Source organism: Rutilus rutilus (assembly GCF_951802725.1).
Source record: "Rutilus rutilus genome assembly, chromosome: 13".
Classification (NCBI taxonomy): Eukaryota; Metazoa; Chordata; class Actinopteri; order Cypriniformes; family Leuciscidae; genus Rutilus; species Rutilus rutilus.
The window spans coordinates 16,055,449-16,075,702 of NC_140218.1; the positions used below are offsets into that span (position 1 = coordinate 16,055,449).

The 20,254-nt window shown below is 37.4% G+C and overlaps 3 protein-coding genes across 5 annotated transcripts; 1 reads left to right on the forward strand and 2 right to left on the reverse strand.

Annotated features, from left to right (window-relative positions):
• The first annotated feature begins 454 nt into the window (after window positions 1-454).
• ormdl2 (ORMDL sphingolipid biosynthesis regulator 2) lies at window positions 455-6,773 on the forward strand. Of its 2 annotated transcripts, none has more exons than XM_084428729.1 (4): window positions 455-620; window positions 1,088-1,262; window positions 1,652-1,803; window positions 5,685-6,773. In XM_084428729.1, the coding sequence occupies exons 2-4, from the start codon at window positions 1,089-1,091 to the stop codon at window positions 5,818-5,820; spliced, it is 462 nt and encodes a 153-aa protein (XP_084284855.1). In that variant the 5' UTR covers window positions 455-620; window position 1,088; the 3' UTR covers window positions 5,821-6,773. The 2 variants fall into 2 exon arrangements, with proteins under 2 accessions (XP_084284855.1, XP_084284856.1); XM_084428730.1 differs by lacking the exon at window positions 455-620 and adding an exon at window positions 627-892.
• A 3,591-nt stretch (window positions 6,774-10,364) lies between these two features.
• Window positions 10,365-16,413, reverse strand: nemp1 (nuclear envelope integral membrane protein 1). Of its 2 annotated transcripts, none has more exons than XM_084429052.1 (10): window positions 16,076-16,413; window positions 15,722-15,925; window positions 15,117-15,238; window positions 14,810-15,029; window positions 13,785-13,857; window positions 13,548-13,641; window positions 13,079-13,193; window positions 12,536-12,761; window positions 12,283-12,450; window positions 10,365-11,152 (listed from the first exon to the last, which is right to left on the reverse strand). In XM_084429052.1, the coding sequence occupies exons 2-10, from the start codon at window positions 15,825-15,827 to the stop codon at window positions 10,939-10,941; spliced, it is 1,338 nt and encodes a 445-aa protein (XP_084285178.1). In that variant the 5' UTR covers window positions 15,828-15,925; window positions 16,076-16,413; the 3' UTR covers window positions 10,365-10,938. The 2 variants fall into 2 exon arrangements, with proteins under 2 accessions (XP_084285178.1, XP_084285177.1); XM_084429051.1 differs by having other exon boundaries at window positions 15,722-15,975; window positions 16,076-16,411.
• Window positions 16,414-16,434: 21 nt separating this feature from the next.
• Window positions 16,435-19,958, reverse strand: LOC311302921 (uncharacterized protein). Its single transcript, XM_084429053.1, has 2 exons — window positions 19,585-19,958; window positions 16,435-17,035 (listed from the first exon to the last, which is right to left on the reverse strand). The coding sequence occupies exons 1-2, from the start codon at window positions 19,837-19,839 to the stop codon at window positions 16,898-16,900; spliced, it is 393 nt and encodes a 130-aa protein (XP_084285179.1). The 5' UTR covers window positions 19,840-19,958; the 3' UTR covers window positions 16,435-16,897.
• Window positions 19,959-20,254: the final 296 nt, after the last annotated feature.

Sequence of the window (20,254 nt, forward strand, 5' to 3'; positions counted from 1 at the left end):
GTCAGGGTATATATGAAGAGGAAGTAGGACTATTGCCAATACCAGAGAACATAAAACTCTAGATCTCTGATAACGTCTCATGAAATATTTTTAATACAGCCTATATGAAGTTTAATTTCTCAAATGTACCTACAACAACGATAGCAGTACTTGTTGAAACTTAATAAAACATACAAGCTATACAAATAAAGCAATATAAACTATAATGTAGATTTTTTATTAGATTATTAAAATTGTATTTCAGTTCATTTATAGAAAGGAATAAAGAATAAACGGAGCGTGCTCAGGCCCTAATGACTGAAAATAAAATAATTAATTAGCCTACACATTCCCAACAAGCTGGCTGAGACAAATCCAATAAACTCAATTAAACAACAACAAAAAAAGAAACACTGGTAACAGAAGTTTAAGAAATACATACATAAATAAATAAAATAAAATATCCATTGTTAATGAGACAGAGGGCGGAGAGAGGTCGTGTTTCAACACCAAGTGCGCTGCTTACCTAGTCATCGCACACACGCACTGCCCTACACGCGCGTGGGATGCTGTCTACGTAGGCAGCTCGCTAGGTTTTGAAACCTAGCCGCAGACGCTCTATTTCCTGGTTACTTCGCAAGGTGGGTGGCTCTCATGTGACAACATTAGCTCTTTATTTACAAAACTTTAACGTACTTAAACTTGTATTTTGTGCTGTGCTCATTGCTTGCTCCATTTTTACTTCAAACCTCACTATATTTCATGGCGGGTTTTCTTCAGCTTTTATCAGCAGCAGCGATTGTACTACTATTGAATCCATTAGCTGGATAGCTAACAGTGTTCAGATGTTAAATCATCATGGATGTTGTACATACTACGCATTAAAGACCCCGCAAAGTACACACTAGTCTCGGTCCGTGGTATTACATAACTGTTACCTAATTAAACCGCAAACAGGTTGTCGTCGGGGAAGTTATTGTAATGTCTTCGTGATAACGCATGTGATTCATTGTAAAGAGTGTGTACTCTGTTAAAGGGCATCCTTATTTGTTTTTTAATGGCTTTGGGTGTTTGAGTGAAGCATATCACGGCTGTTGTTTTTCTGCAGGATGAATGTGGGCGTTGCTCACAGCGAGGTGAACCCAAACACACGGGTGATGAACAGCCGGGGGATCTGGCTGGCCTACCTGCTGCTCACCACTGCCCTGCATGTAGTCTTACTCAGCATCCCTTTCCTCAGTGTGCCTGTGGTGTGGACGCTCACCAATGTCATACACAACCTGGTCTGTTTGGAATAATCAAGATTTGTAAAATATAAAAAAAATATAAAAATAAAGTCTCTTATTCTCACCAAGGCTGCATTTGCTTGATAAATAAATAAAATAAAAAACAGTAATATTGTGAAATATTATTACAATAAAAAAATAGCTGTTTTCTATTTTAATATATTTTTAAAATGTAATTTATTCCTATGGTCTTCAGTGTCACATTATCCTTCAGAATTTCACAATATTACAGTTTTTATTGTAATTTTGATCAAATAAATGCAGCCTTGGTGAGCATTTAAAAATCACTTAATTAGTAGAATTAATAAAGCCACGTCATGGAAAATATGTAGAAGTTGTATTCTAAGTTTAGTGGTCTGTTGTTAATGCAATTCTCTCCCATTTAGGTGATGTATCTGTTTTTGCACACCGTCAAAGGCACACCGTTTGAGACGCCAGACCAAGGGAAAGCACGTTTGCTTACTCACTGGGAACAGATGGACTACGGCATCCAGTTCACAGCATCAAGGAAGTTCCTTACCATCTCACCCATTGTACTGTGAGTGATATTCATAATTCTCTTAATACTGACCGAAACAGAAATGGGTCAACATACACGGGCAATCTTATTATCCATCCGTCCGTCCGTCCATCCATCCATCCATCCATCTATCCATCCATCCGTGTGTATATACAGTACCGGTCAAAAGTTTGGAAACTTACTATTTTGAATGTTTTTTTAATAAGAATTGTCTTATGCTCATCAAACCTGCATTTATTTGATCAAAAATACAGAAAAAACTGTAATATTGTGAAATAGGCCTATTATTACGATTTAAAATAATGGCTTTCTATTTTAATATACTTTAAAAATATAATTTATTTCTTTGGTGCACAGCTGAATTTATCAGCCATTACTCCAGTCTTCAGTGTCACATGATCCTTCAGAAATCAAATATGCTGATTTATTATCAATGTTGGAAACAGTTGTGCTGCTTAATATTTTTTTGGAACCTGTGATATTTTTTTTTCAGGATTCATTGACGAATAAAAATTATACATTTCTTTCAAAGAAAGAAAGAAAAAAAATTACTGACCTCAAACTTTTGAACGGTAATGTATATTGTTACAAAATACTTTCTGTTCTTTTTTTTAAATCAGCATATTAGAACTATATCTGAAGAATGATGTGACACTGAAGACTGGTGTAATGGCTAATGAAAATTCAGCTATGCATCATATAAATATATTATATTTTAAAGTATATTAAAATAGAAAAGCATTATTTTAAATTGCATTAATATTTCACAATATTACTGTTTTTTTTCTGTATTTTTGATCAAATAAATGCAGGCTTGATGAGCATAAGAGACTTCTATTAAAAATATTAAAAATAGTTATGTTTCCAAACTTTTCACCGGTAATGTATACACACACACACATGCACTGCCTGGCCAAAAAAAGGTCACAGACTCTAATATTTCGTTAGGCCACCTTTTGCTTTGATTACGGGACGCATTCGCCATTGCATCGTTTCGATAAGCTTATGCAATATCACAGCATTTATTTCTGTCCAGAGTTGCATTAATTTCTCGCCAAGATTTGTATTGATGATGGGAGAGTTGGATTGCTGCGCCTCTCTTCTTACCCTGATGCGCACATCACTCTGTGCATGTGGAAATACTCGTACTTTCACTATGAAACACGGCCATGAGTTCTACAGTTTTGCGACTCCAGGCAGTGTATATACAGGAGTTGGACAATTAAACTAAAACACTGGCCAATATAGTGTTGGAGGTTTCACACCTATATATGTGCAGCCTGGTAGAGCAGAGTGTGAAGGTTGAATTAGCAGAGCAATAGCACAGATGTACATAAACCACTGCAATCCTCACAACATAATAGGAGACATATCAGTGACCAGGACAGCAAGTCTTTGTGGTGTATCGAGAGCTATGGCATCCAGGGTAACATTGGCAAACCGCCACATAGGACAAACCACATCCAACAGGAGTAACTGTCGACGCAATAGGAAGCTGTCTGAAAGGGATGTCCGGGTACTAACCCGTGTCCAAAAAACATAAAACCCCATCTACCGAACTCACTGCAGAATTAAATGCACACTCCGACAAAACTGTTTGTCGGGAACTCTACTGAGTTAATATTCATTGGCTGCAATAGCCAAACCTTTGGTCACTCGTGCCAATGCCAAATGTAGGTTTCATTGGCGCCAACAGTGTAAATCTTGGGTCCACCTTCACTGTCTTTCCCACATCCGTGAGTTACAGTGTGGAGAAGACCAAAAGAGGCTTAACACCTGGACTGTTGCTGCTCAGAGTGAAGCACAGGGTGGATCAGTGATGGTTTGGGCTGCAATATCATGGCATTCCCTACTGTGCTTCACTGCCAGGGACTACCGAACCATTCATGTGCACCTATTGGTTCATATATTGTACCCTGAAGCGGGGTGCCATGTATCAGAATGATAGTGCACAAATACATACAGCAAGACTTGTGGCAGAATGGTTTGATGAACATGAAAGTAAAGTTTAACATCTCCCATGGCCTGCACAGTCACCAGATCTAAATGTTTTTGAGCCACTTCAGTGTGTTTTGGAGGAGCAAGTCAGATATATATATATATATATATATACAGTGAGGAAAATAAGTATTTGAACACCCTGCTATTTTGCAAGTTCTCCCACTTGGAAATCATGGAGGGGTCTGAAATTGTCATCGTAGGTGCATGTCCACTGTGAGAGACATAATCTAAAAAAAAAAATCCAGAAATCACAATTTATGATTTTTTAACTATTTATTTGTATGATACAGCTGCAAATAAGTATTTGAACACCTGTCTATCAGCTAGAATTCTGACCCTCAAAGACCTGTTAGTCTGCCTTTAAAATGTCCACCTCCACTCCATTTATTATCCTAAATTAGATGCACCTGTTTGAGGTCGTTAGCTGCATAAAGACACCTGTCCACCCCATACAATCAGTAAGAATCCAACTACTAACATGGCCAAGACCAAAGAGCTGTCCAAAGACACTAGAGACAAAATTGTACACCTCCACAAGGCTGGAAAGGGCTACGGGGAAATTGCCAAGCAGCTTGGTGAAAAAAGGTCCACTGTTGGAGCAATCATTAGAAAATGGAAGAAGCTAAACATGACTGTCAATCTCCCTCGGACTGGGGCTCCATGCAAGATCTCACCTCGTGGGGTCTCAATGATCCTAAGAAAGGTGAGAAATCAGCCCAGAACTACACGGGAGGAGCTGGTCAATGACCTGAAAAGAGCTGGGACCACCGTTTCCAAGGTTACTGTTGGTAATACACTAAGACGTCATGGTTTGAAATCATGCATGGCACGGAAGGTTCCCCTGCTTAAACCAGCACATGTCAAGGCCCGTCTTAAGTTTGCCAATGACCATTTGGATGATCCAGAGGAGTCATGGGAGAAAGTCATGTGGTCAGATGAGACCAAAATAGAACTTTTTGGTCATAATTCCACTAAACGTGTTTGGAGGAAGAAGAATGATGAGTACCATCCCAAGAACACCATCCCTACTGTGAAGCATGGGGGTGGTAGCATCATGCTTTGGGGGGGGGGGGGGGGGGGGGGGGGTTCTGCACATGGGACAGGGCGACTGCACTGTATTAAGGAGAGCATGACTGGGGCCATGTATTGCGAGATTTTGGGGAACAACCTCCTCCCCTCAGTTAGAGCACTGAAGATGGGTCGAGGCTGGGTCTTCCAACATGACAATGACCCGAAGCACACAGCCAGGATAACCAAGGAGTGGCTCTGTAAGAAGCATATCAAGGTTCTGGCGTGGCCTAGCCAGTCTCCAGACCTAAACCCAATAGAGAATCTTTGGAGGGAGCTCAAACTCCGTGTTTCTCAGCGACAGCCCAGAAACCTGACTGATCTAGAGAAGATCTGTGTGGAGGAGTGGGCCAAAATCCCTCCTGCAGTGTGTGCAAACCTGGTGAAAAACTACAAGAAACGTTTGACCTCTGTAATTGCAAACAAAGGCTACTGTACCAAATATTAACATTGATTTTCTCAGGTGTTCAAATACTTATTTGCAGCTGTATCATACAAATAAATAGTTAAAAAATCATACATTGTGATTTCTGGATTTTTTTTTTTAGATTATGTCTCTCACAGTGGACATGCACCTATGATGACAATTTCAGACCCCTCCATGATTTCTAAGTGGGAGAACTTGCAAAATAGCAGGGTGTTCAAATACTTATTTTCCTCACTGTATATATAACATAAATGTTAAACATACAACATAAACAATTTTTTATATGTATTAAGAAATTCAGTTTTTATGATTTTATTACATTCTCAATTATATATCATTTTTAACAGTATAATCGTTCAATTTCATTATCATATTTACAATAATTGTTGTTATGTTTTCATAGGTACATCTTGGCCAGCTTCTACACTAAATATGATACCACCCATTTCCTAGTCAACACAGGCTCGCTACTGAGCGTCCTCCTTCCAAAGTTGCCTCAGTTTCACGGAGTTCGTCTATTTGGTATAAATAAATACTGATATGACACTGCAGCCCACTCATGGAGGGGACGTAGCATCATGGAGATGAGATGACTGAAGTTCCTTTATTCTCCACATGATGCTTCCTTGGTCCAAAGTCGTAGGGACTTAAGGAATCAAAACTGCACTGAACTCAAGTACATTATTTAAGAGAAAAAAAAAGGCCTTCCATGCTCAGGTTTACTCAATCTTGGTGTGTGTTTTTTTTTTTTAATCCAATCTTATGTCTGTAATTTCTTTTCATCAAAATACTTTCTAGATTTATCAAGTTTAAGGACGTATGACTACATTGCAACAGACAATGTGCCAATTATCATCCACTGATATTACATGTGTTAAGGATCCCTTTGCATAATCCCACAACAAGCTCTGCCACTGTGGAGTCAAAACATGATAGTGCTGAATTATAATATTCAGATTGATTTTTTTGTCAGTGTTCTAGTATGTAACGTGGGTAACTGCAGTTATTAAGATATGTTAGAATCAATAGGAAAACACATCTGTTTTGAGTTTAATCTGAACTGTGTTGCTACATTTATCATTTCATTTTCGCCAAAAATGCAAAACAAAGATCTGTGATAATGTGTGATTGTGCAAAATCTGGTTTCCCTTGAAGTGTTTTACTTAAAGTTCATCGCTTAGTTGTTGTTTTGTTGCTGAGCACTGGTTATATATTCGATTTTCTGTATTTATTTATTTCATCATTTCATGAAACATTCCAATTTGAAGTAAATGCCAAGGTAAACACGCATTATTATCACATTATGTCTGCATGGATCATGTTTGTTCACAATACAAAAGTGAGAGTGTGCAGACTGGGGAACAAAAGTCTGAGACCACATTGAAAATAAAGGATTCAAATTCTAATTTAAAGCTGGAAATAATCTGAAAAGTTTAGAATTTTTTTTTTTTTTACAATTTACAACAAAAAACAATAAAAAATGTAAAATGAATGAGAAATTACATTACATTTTTTTACATTTTCCTAAATGTGTACAAACAGTCAGATGCTGCCATATGCATTTTGGATCATTTTCAAGTCATGCTGGAGGAAATGATCAATAGCTTTCACACAAGCTCATTTTGTTGCACTGGTATAATTAAAATGACTTGCACAAGATAACTTATCAGTCATAAAATCATTTATGGACTACTATATAAAGTCTGGGCGGCTGATGAAGTGTGATATGCACGTCAACCAGCCACATTCATTGATCTATACTCAAGGAAACAACATTTACAGTTGCATTTGTGGCAGTATGGCCCTCACTGCTTAGCCACCGTTGTGTATTCAACATATGACAAGCATGTAATGAGCACAACATTAAAGTCTGATGCTCAGACAGAATGGCGTGAAGTTGCATCATTATTGCGAGGAAGCATGCACATCTGAAGCAATCATAATACTATAGGATCAATCTAACCACATGCAGATTAACGTGGGAATCCTCTCTTCTGACCTGTTGGATAACAACAACAAACCACACAGGTGAACAGGGAAAAGGAAGCTCAGCAAGTTCAACACTGTGGATCTGTGTATTTGGATAAGTTGTGAAGGTTTAGCGGGGGAAATCCGTGAGTTTTACATGTCACACACCTACAGGCGCACGGGGCAAGCCCAGCGACTGCGATGAGCCGATAGTAATACGGGAATCCCCACCTACATGCTCAGGTGTCTCCCAGACGCTAAGATACTGCATTTCAAGGAAAAGGTAGTAGGAGGGGAATAGTATCCTCGGCCCACCTGTACCACCGATTTGCCTAGCGTAGGTAACACGTTGTGTCTGTTTATCGCGAAAGCACATGCAAATCGGCTTCTGGCTCAGTGCTCCAGAATACTGAGGAATCCTGTGCTGGTGACACGCGACACGGGTGACGGGGACCACCGCTGATGATGTCACCGCTGGAATGCAAACAGCATTTGCATGACCTGCAGAGGAAGAACAAGGAAGGGTTCTTGTGGCACTGAAGTCATGTGTTTGCGGTCACTATCTCTCGCCCGCAGCTTTAGATTTTGCCTGTTCTAAGTCGGTGGGATTCAAAACCAAAAGCTGAGGCGGGATTCCTGTGAGGGTGCTGCCTGTGACCGAGGAGACAATGCTTCTGCTGTTTCCCCCAATTCTGCTTTCTTCGTGTTCCTGTTCTAAGAAAGGCCTGCACTGATCGATGAAGGTCAGCCAAACCACAGCATTTGTATAAAGACGACCCAGAGGTGATCAGCCGTAAAACAGCTGACTGGTGCTGTGAAGTGACTTTATCATTTACTGGAGGAGTGATAGGGAATGTAGAAGTGAGTCAGCAATAATAAAAACAAGACAGAAGAAAAGTGAAAATGATTTTGCTGGACATTATTTTTTAAGAGGTTTGTTTGTTGCAGAGAAAACTGTTGAACACGTGCAATAGAGTGTTTATGAAGCCCCTAAGTGACAAGCAATCAAATTATATTTCGTTCAAAACATTTATTTGCTAAAGCATTAAAACATTTGTTCCCACTTTATATCAAGTATTTATTTTACATGCCAGGAGACCCCAAATATGATTATCCTCCTGTGAGGGACTTACAGGCATCTATCTTTTATAAACACCCAATTTAAATAAATAATGAATTAATAAATACATTTTAAAAAAATGTAACTTTATTATATATTTTCTTATACTCACTATACTGTTAAATGTAGTATTTATTTGTTTGGTTATTTAATTTTATTCAATCTATTTAATAACTAATATTTCAATTTTGTTAATAATATATAATATTTAAATCATGTTTTATTTATTTGAATCTAATTTATTGATTTATTTATTTATAACCCCTAGAATTTACAAATGTATTGATTTAATTATTATTTCTTATTTATTAATCTTTTTTTTTCTTTTTTTTTCTCTAGATATTTCCACAGACCCCGTCACTCCCTTGTGGCCCCCGGACCCCGTTTGAAAACCCCTGCCTTCACCCATCCTTAAACCTAACCATACTACAAAACCTGTCCCTAACCATATCTCAATAGCAGCAGAAGCGTTTTACAATACAACATAAACACAATAAGTACGCTCTACCAAACAATTTTTTTATGCAAGTACTAGTTTAAAGACACTCAATATAAAGGGTGACCAAATACTTTTCTCCCATCTCATTGTCTCTCTAAGGGCTGGACAGGACAGTGATGTTCAAGAGATTGAATATAAAAAAGCACCTGATTTGTTACGGTGTGTTTTTTTCTTCTTTTTCTTTTGGTTGCCTTTGTGCTGTTATAGGTGACAGGAGAGAAGTGACACATCAGGTCTAAATTAGGAGATATGTGGAGATATGCGTTCTTGTTACGTGCTTACGGGGGTCATGGAGAAGTGACATCATCCCCTGATAGCCTGGAATTGGATGTCGTCTGCGACTCTGCGGTCATATTGGATTTTTTTTTATTTTTTTTTTTTAAATGGCCTCTTTCGGTTTAGTATATCCTGTGAAAACCCTAGAATTCTGTGATAATCTCCATTCATTTTGTCAATTTCATTTAGGGTTTCTCTTTCTTTCTTTTTTTTGTGACCATAAGTCGATATATGCTCCAAAATATATTAGGTTCTTTGGTTTAAAAAGCACAAAATAATTCCATGGTGCTGAATTTTAACCATGTTAAATTATTAGGGAAAAATACAAAGGTGGGAATATTTTTTGGCCACATCTGTAGACGATAGCAGTGATAAGCAAGTGAAAAGTGATGTTAAAAGTTTCTTGTCCTTTAAGAAATTTAAGGAAACATGTAGAGCAGTGGTTAGAGCTCTGTTACTGGACATTCAACAGTGACATCCATTAGCTCAAATAAAATCTGTTTTACATCTAGCCATCTGCTAGATTTCCTTGCTCTAAAAAGTGTATGGAGATACCAGCACCTGTGCAAGCAACCCAATACACCTGATGAACAGCTCTATGTTGCCATATAAAGCCAGTGGTTCCCAACTTTGGTCCTGGATTACCTCCAACTGTACACATTTTGGATGTCCCTCTACAGGTCTTGAAGTCTGATGAGTTGAATCAGGTGTGTTTGATTAGGGAGACACAAAATGAGCAGATACAAATGTGACCAGGGATTTGAACCACTGCTCTATTGGTTTTATGCTGCCACCAAGTGGTCACAACAAAGACGTATATAACAATTCAGTTACACTTTATTTTAAGGTGTCATTGTTACAGTGTAATTATATATTTAAGTACGGAGTAATATTAAGCAACTACATGTACTTACTATAGGGTTAGGGTAGGATTAGGTTAGTTGCATGTAATTATGCATAATTTACTGTTATTACTATGGTTAGTACATGTAACAATGGCACTAAAATAAAGTGTTACCCACTATTTTAAGGTGTCGTATTTACATTGTACTAACTAGTAAGTACTGAGTAAAATGAATTAACTAAATGCACTTAGTATAGAGTTATGGTTAGGGTTGTTACTTGTAATTATGCATAATGTACTGTTATTACTATAGTAAGTATATGTTATAACGTGCAACTATGTCACCTTAAAATAAAGCGCCACCAACAATTCTGATATCGGTGAGATTTGACCATATTTATTAGTTTACAAAGTAAAGCAATAAGACTATGTATTTTTATGTTTTTATTTTTCATAAAAAAATAATCCTTTGACCTTGAACAGACTTACAGCTCCAATCAATGTCCACAAAAAGCTGTATAACATTTGTGCCTCTTCTGTTCAGCTGTTTTAGTATTGCTTTTTTTTATTGATATACACATGTGCCTGGGCCTTAGTATAAACTTAAAAACAAAACAAATTATAAAATAGAGTCCATGTAACAACACAGTGTTCACAGTTCCCGCCACACACGGGACATCTCTGCAGAAATTAAACTCAAAGATTTAAGACAAATAAACATCCTTTTTAAGAAAATCACTGTTGGCTTTTGTCACGAGCCACGAAAACAACATCCAGGGCATTTTCACCATTAATCACCCGTTACGAATGCATCAGAGACTGAAGTCATGTGTTTGCAGTCAGGAGTGAAAACCTCAAACAGATACCTACAGAAGAACAGTAAATGCTACACTTAAGCAGATCTCAGATCAGATTAAAACATTTAAATACTTTCCAACACTGTTCATCGGTCATTTCACCCGTGTGTTGTTCAGTCGTGGAGATAGCGCCTCTGGCTTCACACCGTCGTCTGTTTCCCACCCCTCCTCCTCCTCCTCCTGTTCTTCCTCATCAGTGGAGAACAGCTCATCTTCGAAGAAGGATCCGCCCAGCCCGTACTCCTGTGTGTGAACTGACACCTCATTGGACAGCAGATGTGGAGAGCCTTCGATGAAGTCTGCAAACCTGAGTGCAAGTGTGGTTTTTTAGACAACATGACATTAAAATGGACATTTTTCTTTCTTTATATAAACATTTTTGGTCATAAGCATGATCCTTCAATATTCTGAAGTCATTAATCATTACCGTTTCAAACCCCTGTGTTAAATACTCTCGGAGTGAATTATTTTAACCGGCATTTATTGGCATGGAAGATACATAAGCTTGATTTTGGCGGACAAGATCTGCAATGACAAATGGTAGAAACCCATTATCAGATTTTTACAGGTGTTGCTAGGGCAGAGGAGGGAAATACAGAAGTTTCATAATTGTGCAGCAGGGCGATCGCAGGCTAGGGTATGAGATATATGGTTATGTGGATTAGGGAGTACTTCTGACTGGCTGATGACACAGCGTTGCAAGAACCAATCAGCACAGTTTCATGCTTGAGCTATGTATATGTATAATAGGATTTTGGAGCCCTGAAAGCGATAAAAAAAAAAAAAATAAAAAAAAAAATCACATTTGTGTTCTCCCTTTCACAAGATGGGTGCATCTTTTTAACCACTAGAGGGCCAAAAAGTTACATATACCCATTTTCCACCAAAAAAGAACTGGTGCTGGTTCAAAGTTGGTTCAACTTGCGAACCTTCTCAGAACCTGTTTGTTTTTCCACTGACTAGAGAGCCCAGTGAACAATGTCGTTACGTCACTGTGTACGTTGCCATACGCCTTAGCTTTCCCAGAGACGCTTGCGCCAACTTCAAGCATAACAATTACAATGGTGGACTACATAGTCTTTCTTCAAATGTTTCTCCTGGCTTTGCGATCCTATATTGGGGTCAGAAGAAGACGTTTAGAACACATTTGTGCTGCTCGTCTGGATTACTATAGACGGAGGTTACATTCGAGAAGAAGTTGACAATAACCCCGCCCCCGACGTAAGCATGACGTGGTAAAAGAACGGTTCTAGTCCAGCAAAGAGTTGGTACAGCTTTGGAACCAATTTTCCTGGCTGAGAACCGGTTCTTTGGCTGTCGAAACACAAAGAACTGGTTCGCGAGTAGGCACCGGCTCCGAACCGGCACCAGCACTGCCTTGGTGGAAAAGGGCTAATAGTGTAGCTTTAACACGGTTTCTAAAATATTTTCTCATACCTCTTAGGAGACTGGATCCTAGAGACTGTCTTCCAGGTGTTGAACTCAGGACTGTTGCAGTATTTCCTAAGTTCCTCCAGAGCTTTCTGAGTCTCCACCTCCGACTGTCTCTGAAACTCCTCTTCTGTCAGCAGACGCCGTGGCTCGAGTTTCTTAGGCTTCAGCTTCCTTCAGAGCATTCATTCAGCAAGAAGACAATAACTACATTGCTCAAAATGTATTTGAACAACTTTTATTAAAGTTATATGCTCACTGATAAAGCATGAAGGCCTTGGTAAAAGGGTACTCCAGGTTCTTTGAGCAGAACGCAGCTATCATGATGGCCAGAGCCACTTGCTGGACCTGAATCCCAGCGTACACCAGCAGAAGGCCGAATATCTGCAGCGTCCAGGACAGGATGTTGATACTTCGCTCCTCCACCAGAGGCCCATAGCGGTAACAGACTGCAAAACTGATGAACCCGACCACAATGACATAACCTAAATAATATAAAACAAAGAACAGTCAGCACTCCATATACTTTAAAGACTAATATACAAATATATGAATCAAGTATTTGCGAAATAAAGCTTGTTTCATAATATTTCAATCAAATCAAATAATACATAAAAATATAATGATTATTTATTTAATAAAAAATAAACAGTAGCTCACTTTTCACAATCCAGTCAAATCTGGTGTATAAAAGTCTTATCTACAGCCATTATTTCTCAATGAATATATCATATTACAAAAATTAAATGTGTTCTATGTTGGACTTTATGCACATTAACAAGTTTTCATGGGGCTCTCTTACCGATAGCCAGATGCCAGTGATCTTTAAGAATTATTTGGAGATTCCTAAACACCAGCTGGATGATGTAGAGAGAAAAGGACCAGCCGCCCATCACCAGCACATAGAATGGGCTTTTCTACAGGCCAAGGAAACAAACATGTTGAAAGGTAATAAGACCATAAGGTTCTTTATTTAATCTCCATAAGGGTCTGTCATCATTTACTCAACCTCAAGTTGTTTCAAACCAGTGTGAATTTCTTTCGTGCTAAACACAAAAGATTATATTTCGAAGAATCCCAGTAACCAAACAGTTGATGGACCCCATTGACTTCCATAGAACTTTTTTTCCATAATATGGAAGTCAATGGGACCCATCAACTGCTTGGTTACCCATATTCTCCAAAATGAACATTTTTGTGTACACCAAGGTGTTCGACGGTAGAGAGAAGGATATTTAGTACTGATGCTTAGAGAATGTGAGGAATCCTACCTTGGGTAAAAAACGGCTGATGACGAAGATGACGATGATGAGGGACGCGATCATGCCTGTGCTCATGCCAGCAGAGTAGTAGAACACTTGACTCCTATAAGACGGATGAAACGGGTGTGAGCAGAGACTTATAAACACAATATGTCTAAATAACAACCTAAATTGTGCCTCTATCCAGGAAAAGGAGAACTGGCTAAAGAGAATATTTTCATTTTGAATTATATTAATGTCAGTTACCTGCTCAGAATGTCTGCAAAATAGAACAGCAACACTCCAGCCAGAAAAACCAAAAACAGGTAGATGTCAAAATCTACAGGAGGAGAAACAATATCAATCTTCAAATCAATAACACAACCCCGATCATATGACACCATGAAGATTTCATTTAAAGGGTTAGTTCACCCAGAAATGAAAATTCTGTCAGTAATTACTCACCCTCATGTTGTTCCAACCCCGTAAGACCTTCGTTCATCTTCGGAACACAAATTAAGATATTTTTGATGAAATCTGAGAGCTGGCTCACTCCTCCATAGGCTTCTAAGGGACTGAAACTTGCTGGCCCAGAAAAGTTATTAAAGAGATCGTTAATATAGTCCAAGTGACTACAGTGGCTCAATCATTCTTAAGTATATAAAGCAAAAACAACAAAAATAACGACTTTATTCCACTATTCATTTCCTTCTCTCTGGGCCTCAAGTTGGTTTCAGTGTTTTTGCGCAGTGCGTCTGTGTTGCACGTCACCACGTATGACACACATGACCAGCGTTGGCCAATAGTGAGCCTACGTGGTGACATGTAACACAGACGCGCTGCGCAAAAACACTACGTGAACCAACTTGAGGCCCAGAGAGAAGGAAATGAATAGTGGAATAAAGTTGTTATTTTTGTTGTTTTTTTGCGCACAAAAAGTATTCTCGTCGCTTGATATACTTAAGATTGAGCCACTGGAGTCACTTGGACTATATTAACGATCTCTTTAATAACTTTTCTGGGCCAGCAAGTTTCAGTCACCTAGAAGCCTATGGAGGAGTGAGCCAGCTCTCAGATTTAATCAAAAAATATCTTAATTTGTGTTCCGAAGATGAACGAAGGTTTTACGGGGTTGGAACAACATGAGGGTGAGTAATTACTGACAGAATTTTCATTTCTGGGTGAACTAACCCTTTAAGCGATATAATCTGCAGGACCAATAGGAATAAGTTTCCCTATCCATGTGGACTTTTGCCTTTCTAATACATCAATGCAAGTCCTTTTCAACTCACGTCGGCTAGGTTGTACTGTATAGAATGTACTGAAGTCTGAAGGGTCCACTCTGAAACAGGTCTTGTTGCTAAAGACACTGATGCTCACGGTGGTCTCATTGGTCTGTTCGCGGACAAAATACTGCACAAGTTTCCAGATGCTGAAATGCTCAAGCTCCTGCAGGTCCTGCTCATCATTAACCACCGTCACTTTCAGCTTTGTAGTGCTCCACACTCTCACCTGTCAATCAAATAACGGGCAGGGGCTCTCAATTTTGATGCAAACATTACAGATCACATTGACAAGTCATAGTTAAGTGTCTTTTACCTGTATTCTAGTCCATGTTTCCCTCCATCCAGGTAAGATGGAGTTATAGTAGCAAAAATGTTGTGCAGCATGTGCTTTGATTTCTTGTCCATCTTTAATTTCTATGATGGGACGGGTGGCACCTGCATGAAAATGACAGAGTAATAACTTTTGTGATATATATATATATATATATATATATATATATATATATATATATATATATATATATATATATATATATATATGTGTATGTGTATATATATATATATATATATATATATATATGTGTGTGTGTGTGTGTTTAAATCATATTTTACATACACATTTTAAAATACGACACTATGAAATAAGAACATTTTATGAAGTGAGCATCTACCGTGAAGTGAGGGTTTAAATTAAACATCTGGTTGCGACAAAAATGATTAAAAACGACAACAAACTACATTATCACATAACGTTACTTTTAAAACATCCGTTTCCACAGCTGTAACTAATTACATCAACACATATATACGTTACCTAGTACGCTAGCAACACGTATAGCTTTCTTAATTGTCCTAAATAATTTACAAACAATATGTATCAAGATATACTATCTTAAAGCGTGTCTAACTATTGCTTACCTGAGGTTTGAGAAAAATGAAATGAAAATAGCACAGTAGTCAAGATAACTTTCAATCTGACTGTTTTGATTCTAAAGCCACTTTCGGATTTCATTAATCCCGCCATGATGTCTTCTCGCGTTTCTTCGATGGTTGGAGTGACGTTACCAACGAGACTTGAGTGCTGAACAGCGTCACCTGCTGCACTGGAGTGACCACGCGCTTCTGGCGCACCATCAACACATGACTGCAAGTTACTCAATTATTTCTATCAACTGTAAAGTCAAAAATGTTCTTTTTAAATATAGTTGTGTGTTTTTGCTGTGATGTGAAATAAATCGCCAAAACTGTGCCACAGAATTTTTATTTATTTACCTTTTTTTTAATCACATTTCTTTCTATTCATTTAGGTGTTACACGCATGAAAGACACTCAGCTTCACTAACCCTATTAAACAAGTGATGGCAAAGCCGTTTCTCTCTCCGGCGCCAGATTGTCTTTTCCTGTTGTCTGTTCCTCATAATCCCATCCTTTGTCTTTAAAGCTCTTGCCATAATTACAGTTTAAAAACACTTACTCATCATACTTCCCTCTCTAAGAACTTTCAATTTCCTCTCTCTGTCAAGCAAATCCTCTTTTTTTTCTGTCCATGAAATGTCCAAAAACAAACAAAACATTTAATTACAGAGCTCATTAAACTCCCTTTAGAGAGCATGACCATGCCTATCTGTTCCTTTAAATAGTCTAAATCACTTTCACCTGTTCATTTGACATCTATACAGTGAGTTGCAAATAAAATAATCAGGTGATCCAAGCACATATGCATAAAATAATTACAGATTCAGTCGAAATGTTAGTTGCCTACATGTTCTATAAACTAGAATATTTCATCACTTTTATACAGAAATTATTGAATAAATTCTTTCAATCATAGCAGAATATACACAAATAAAATAAAAGAGTATAAAAAGATATATGTCTTCCTTACAGCTGTAGATCTCAATTGCAGTGTGAAAATCACTTTATCACAAATCCAAAGAGAAGATATATATATATATAACAATTAACAGCATGAGAGGTTGAGCTGCATGTCCAGGGCAGATGTAGGGTCAGCATCTGGATGTGCAGCATTAAGTGCTCCATATGAGAAGATTCTGGGTCCTGACAGTAAAGTACAAATGCTGGTCACGGATTCTCTCAACCCCAGGCTCCTCCCGGGTGGAAATCTGGAACAATTGTGGCGGCAGCAGAAAGAGGGGTGGAGTATCCCACAGTGAAGTTCTGCAGACCCAACATCAGACATTTCCAACTGTAGCGAAGAGCCTTCCCCACGTTCTGTAAGACAAGCAGAGCGTTGAAAAGAACACACATTGTGAATTTGTAACTTAGTCAACCAATATATTGTCTTTATTACATGATATGTTATGTAATATATTCATATTATATATTATATAATAATTCATATACAATTTAATAATGTGTGTGTGTGTTTATTGTATGAACAATAAATTACATAATCAAGGGAATTAATACTAAAATTATTGCATGACAAAAAGCAATACCTAAGGAAAAAAATCCCCTAAATTGATATAAAAAGATCTAGTTCCCTTTTATACTTTTTTTTCTTTTTTCATAACTGTGATGATTTTTTTTTTTTGTGTGTATTTTTTTCCCTTTATTGTATGTAATTGTAAGTTTATTTTTTGGATAGATAATTTACTTATATTAAAATGAATAAAAACAATTTTAAATGTTAAAAAGGACAAAGGATTTTATTTTGTGAAATTCCAAATAAAAATATTTAAACTCAAAATAATTTGACTGCTAGAAAAGCAGTGCTCACAATGCTTTGGCCTTTTTGTAAATCTAAGCAACAAATCAAAATCATTTTAACAATTGGATTAAAACGCAATCCAATTAATTTGAAAATAACTATTTTCACTCACAGATCCAGGAGATTTAGCCTGTGCCAGCAGGAATATTATAGGAATTAAGACTTTGAGTGGTTTAAATACTGGAATTCCAAGTAGACAATTTAGCTGGATTAACACTAGGCTTTATCATTTTAAACCGTAAACAGCATGTAGCTTAGTGTCTTTACATTAGTGACGGTCTCTCTGTGTGACAACAGGCCAGAAACAGGATGCATTGCTTTATCCTGTGGGAGGAAACATTTGCTGCATGACAATGGATCACTGCATGTGATCTGAATGACCCCTTCCTCCCAAAATAACAAATGACTGACTATGTACTAGCCCTAGTTGTTTTTCAAATCATCGATATGGGCAAAAACAGATACCGTATACTGAGTGAATGCAATGTAAGCTAATGTTAAAAACATAATGCAAGTAAATTGTCTCTCATTCTTTGCCGCATTTTGAACAAAATCTTACATTCATCACCATTCGTGTGCTTTATGTTTTGCAAATTTAAACATTTGGTTTTCTGTAACTTTTTGAGTCTCATGTTAGAGTTGTCCATAATGTTGCAATAAAAAAGTAAAATCTATCCTATTTGTGGTTGCGCCCAGTGAAAATGTCAGGGCACGTATGAACCTGAAATTCTGGCCCGACTGGCCCAGCAACAGAAAATACTTATTGTTGAGCCCTGTATTTCACTTTATGTTGTTGAGAAAGTTGGCCATTAGCACCAAACTACTACAAGCTACTTTGGTGAAGGTGCTTTGAAGAAAAAAAAAACAGGGATGATAGATATTTTAAGTGGATTACAGTGAGATGCCGTGTTTACTAAAGATACTCCATTTACTCAGTCTCAGCAGTTTAAATTGGCTAAGTCTGATAAGGAAACAGTCTAAGATGCCAGACAGGTCATCCGTTGATCTTTGACCTTGTCTAACACAGGGTCAGCAAATTCACTAGAAAAGTCATTTGCTTTTTTAAACAATTTAATTATTTTTGTGGTTATAATATACAAAGCATTACCTGAAGTGAGAATTTTATCTGTGCATGATTTCATAATCAAAATTCCCTATATGGAAAATAATATTAAATTTTTTAAATAATTTTTTACCATTACTGAATAACACATGACAACTTTTCTGTTGAATAATGTCACTTCTCTCACTCGTGACCAAGGCACTGGTCATTTGGAAACTCATTGGTAGATTTTGTGAGATTTTAAATCAGGATAACCATTGTTAACAATTTCATCCAAGTTCCCTCAAGTTTTTGAAAGATAAAAAGTAAATAAATAAATATAATACATAAATAATAAGAAAATTAACATCAACAACTGTTAATAAAAATCAGAATCGAATAGTTATTTGAACCACAAGAATACAATGACAAAATTTTCTAATTTACCAGTACTATTGGAATACTTATTGGAAAGTATAACTAACAAGTAGGCCTTACTTGGGATTGTCTGTATCCCAATAGTAACAATAGTGAATAAATACTAATGAAAAGTTAGTAGTAGTAGGCCTAGTAGTAGTTAGTAGTGAAAATAAAGACTAGTCATTGCTAGATTACTTACTAGTATTTTATTTATAGTAGCAGTAATATAAAATGCATAGTTGCATCCTAGTCAGTCTATTATGTTCTAGATCTAGATCTAATTCAGTCTATTATTATATTCTATACAAATCTTTTATGATATTTAGGGAGAGGCACAAGCAATATTATACTCAAATGGTATATTTGGTAACAAATGTATTATTTTTTTATAATACTTTTATTCAAATAAATGCTGTTCTTTTAAAAATGCTAATCATCAAAACTGCAAAATGCATCAGTTGCCAGAAAAATATCCAGCACCACAACCTTGGTGAAATGCGTATTCCTTCAAAAACAAACCAAAAAGTAACGACCTTAAACCTTTGAACAGTATTGTGCAAGTGTTACCAAGTTAAATATTCATCCTACCTTTTTGTATTTTTTATACTTTTCTTTCTTTTTCGCTTTCTTTTCCTCCTTTAGTTTGTGTTGGCTGTCATCTTCCACTAAGGGCTGGTATGGAGATCTCTCCGGCAGTAAAGTGAAGCGCGGATCTCTGGGCCTCTTCTCCGCCGGCTGATCGAGGCTCTGCTCCGGTGAGCCGCTGTCGACCTGCCGCCTGTATCTGCCACCAGTGTCCTCAAAGAGGCCAAGCCGAGGCGCACAGAGAGACTTGGTCTTCATGGTATTCACAGGAGCGTGTTGTTAGTGCACTCTGATAAAGCTCTCAGGACTACATACATAGCCTACATACGCACATCCTCTTGGAGCAGCTCTGCAGTGTTTGTGTGTGTTTGGCTGGACTCCAGTTCTGATTGAGTCCAACATCACATCAGGGGGGAAAGTCTGACAGACTGGAGTACAAATTCTTGTTGACTGTCTGACTCTGGGGTCAGTGAAGTATATTCAAATCAAATTAATTTCCATTCTATTGAATTCACTAATTCACTGGCCTACACAATAATAAAAAAAAAGATTGGTTGTGGAATGGAAATCACTTTATCATGTGATTGATTGATTTTAGACAATGCTGACACTTTCCACAGGTAAAAATAGGCCTGAAACTTTTTCAAAAAGTTATTTTATTAAATTCAAATTT

What these genes read in the sequence shown, in the direction of transcription:
- ormdl2 (XM_084428729.1), top strand. Translation starts at nt 1,089, where the DNA reads ATGAATGTGGGCGTTGCTCACAGCGAGGTGAACCCAAACACACGGGTG. An exon ending in CCAATGTCATACACAACCTG is followed by an intron (nt 1,263 to 1,651) that starts GTCTGTTTGGAA and finishes TCTCCCATTTAG; the next exon opens with GTGATGTATCTGTTTTTGCA. An exon ending in ACCATCTCACCCATTGTACT is followed by an intron (nt 1,804 to 5,684) that starts GTGAGTGATATT and finishes ATGTTTTCATAG; the next exon opens with GTACATCTTGGCCAGCTTCT.
- nemp1 (XM_084429052.1), bottom strand. Translation starts at nt 15,827, where the DNA reads ATGGCGGGATTAATGAAATCCGAAAGTGGCTTTAGAATCAAAACAGTC. An exon ending in TCATTTTTCTCAAACCTCAG is followed by an intron (nt 15,239 to 15,721) that starts GTAAGCAATAGT and finishes ATTTTCATGCAG; the next exon opens with GTGCCACCCGTCCCATCATA. An exon ending in TACAGTACAACCTAGCCGAC is followed by an intron (nt 13,858 to 14,809) that starts GTGAGTTGAAAA and finishes CTCCTCCTGTAG; the next exon opens with ATTTTGACATCTACCTGTTT.
- LOC311302921 (XM_084429053.1), bottom strand. Translation starts at nt 19,839, where the DNA reads ATGAAGACCAAGTCTCTCTGTGCGCCTCGGCTTGGCCTCTTTGAGGAC. An exon ending in AGTATAAAAAATACAAAAAG is followed by an intron (nt 17,036 to 19,584) that starts GTAGGATGAATA and finishes CTTGTCTTACAG; the next exon opens with AACGTGGGGAAGGCTCTTCG.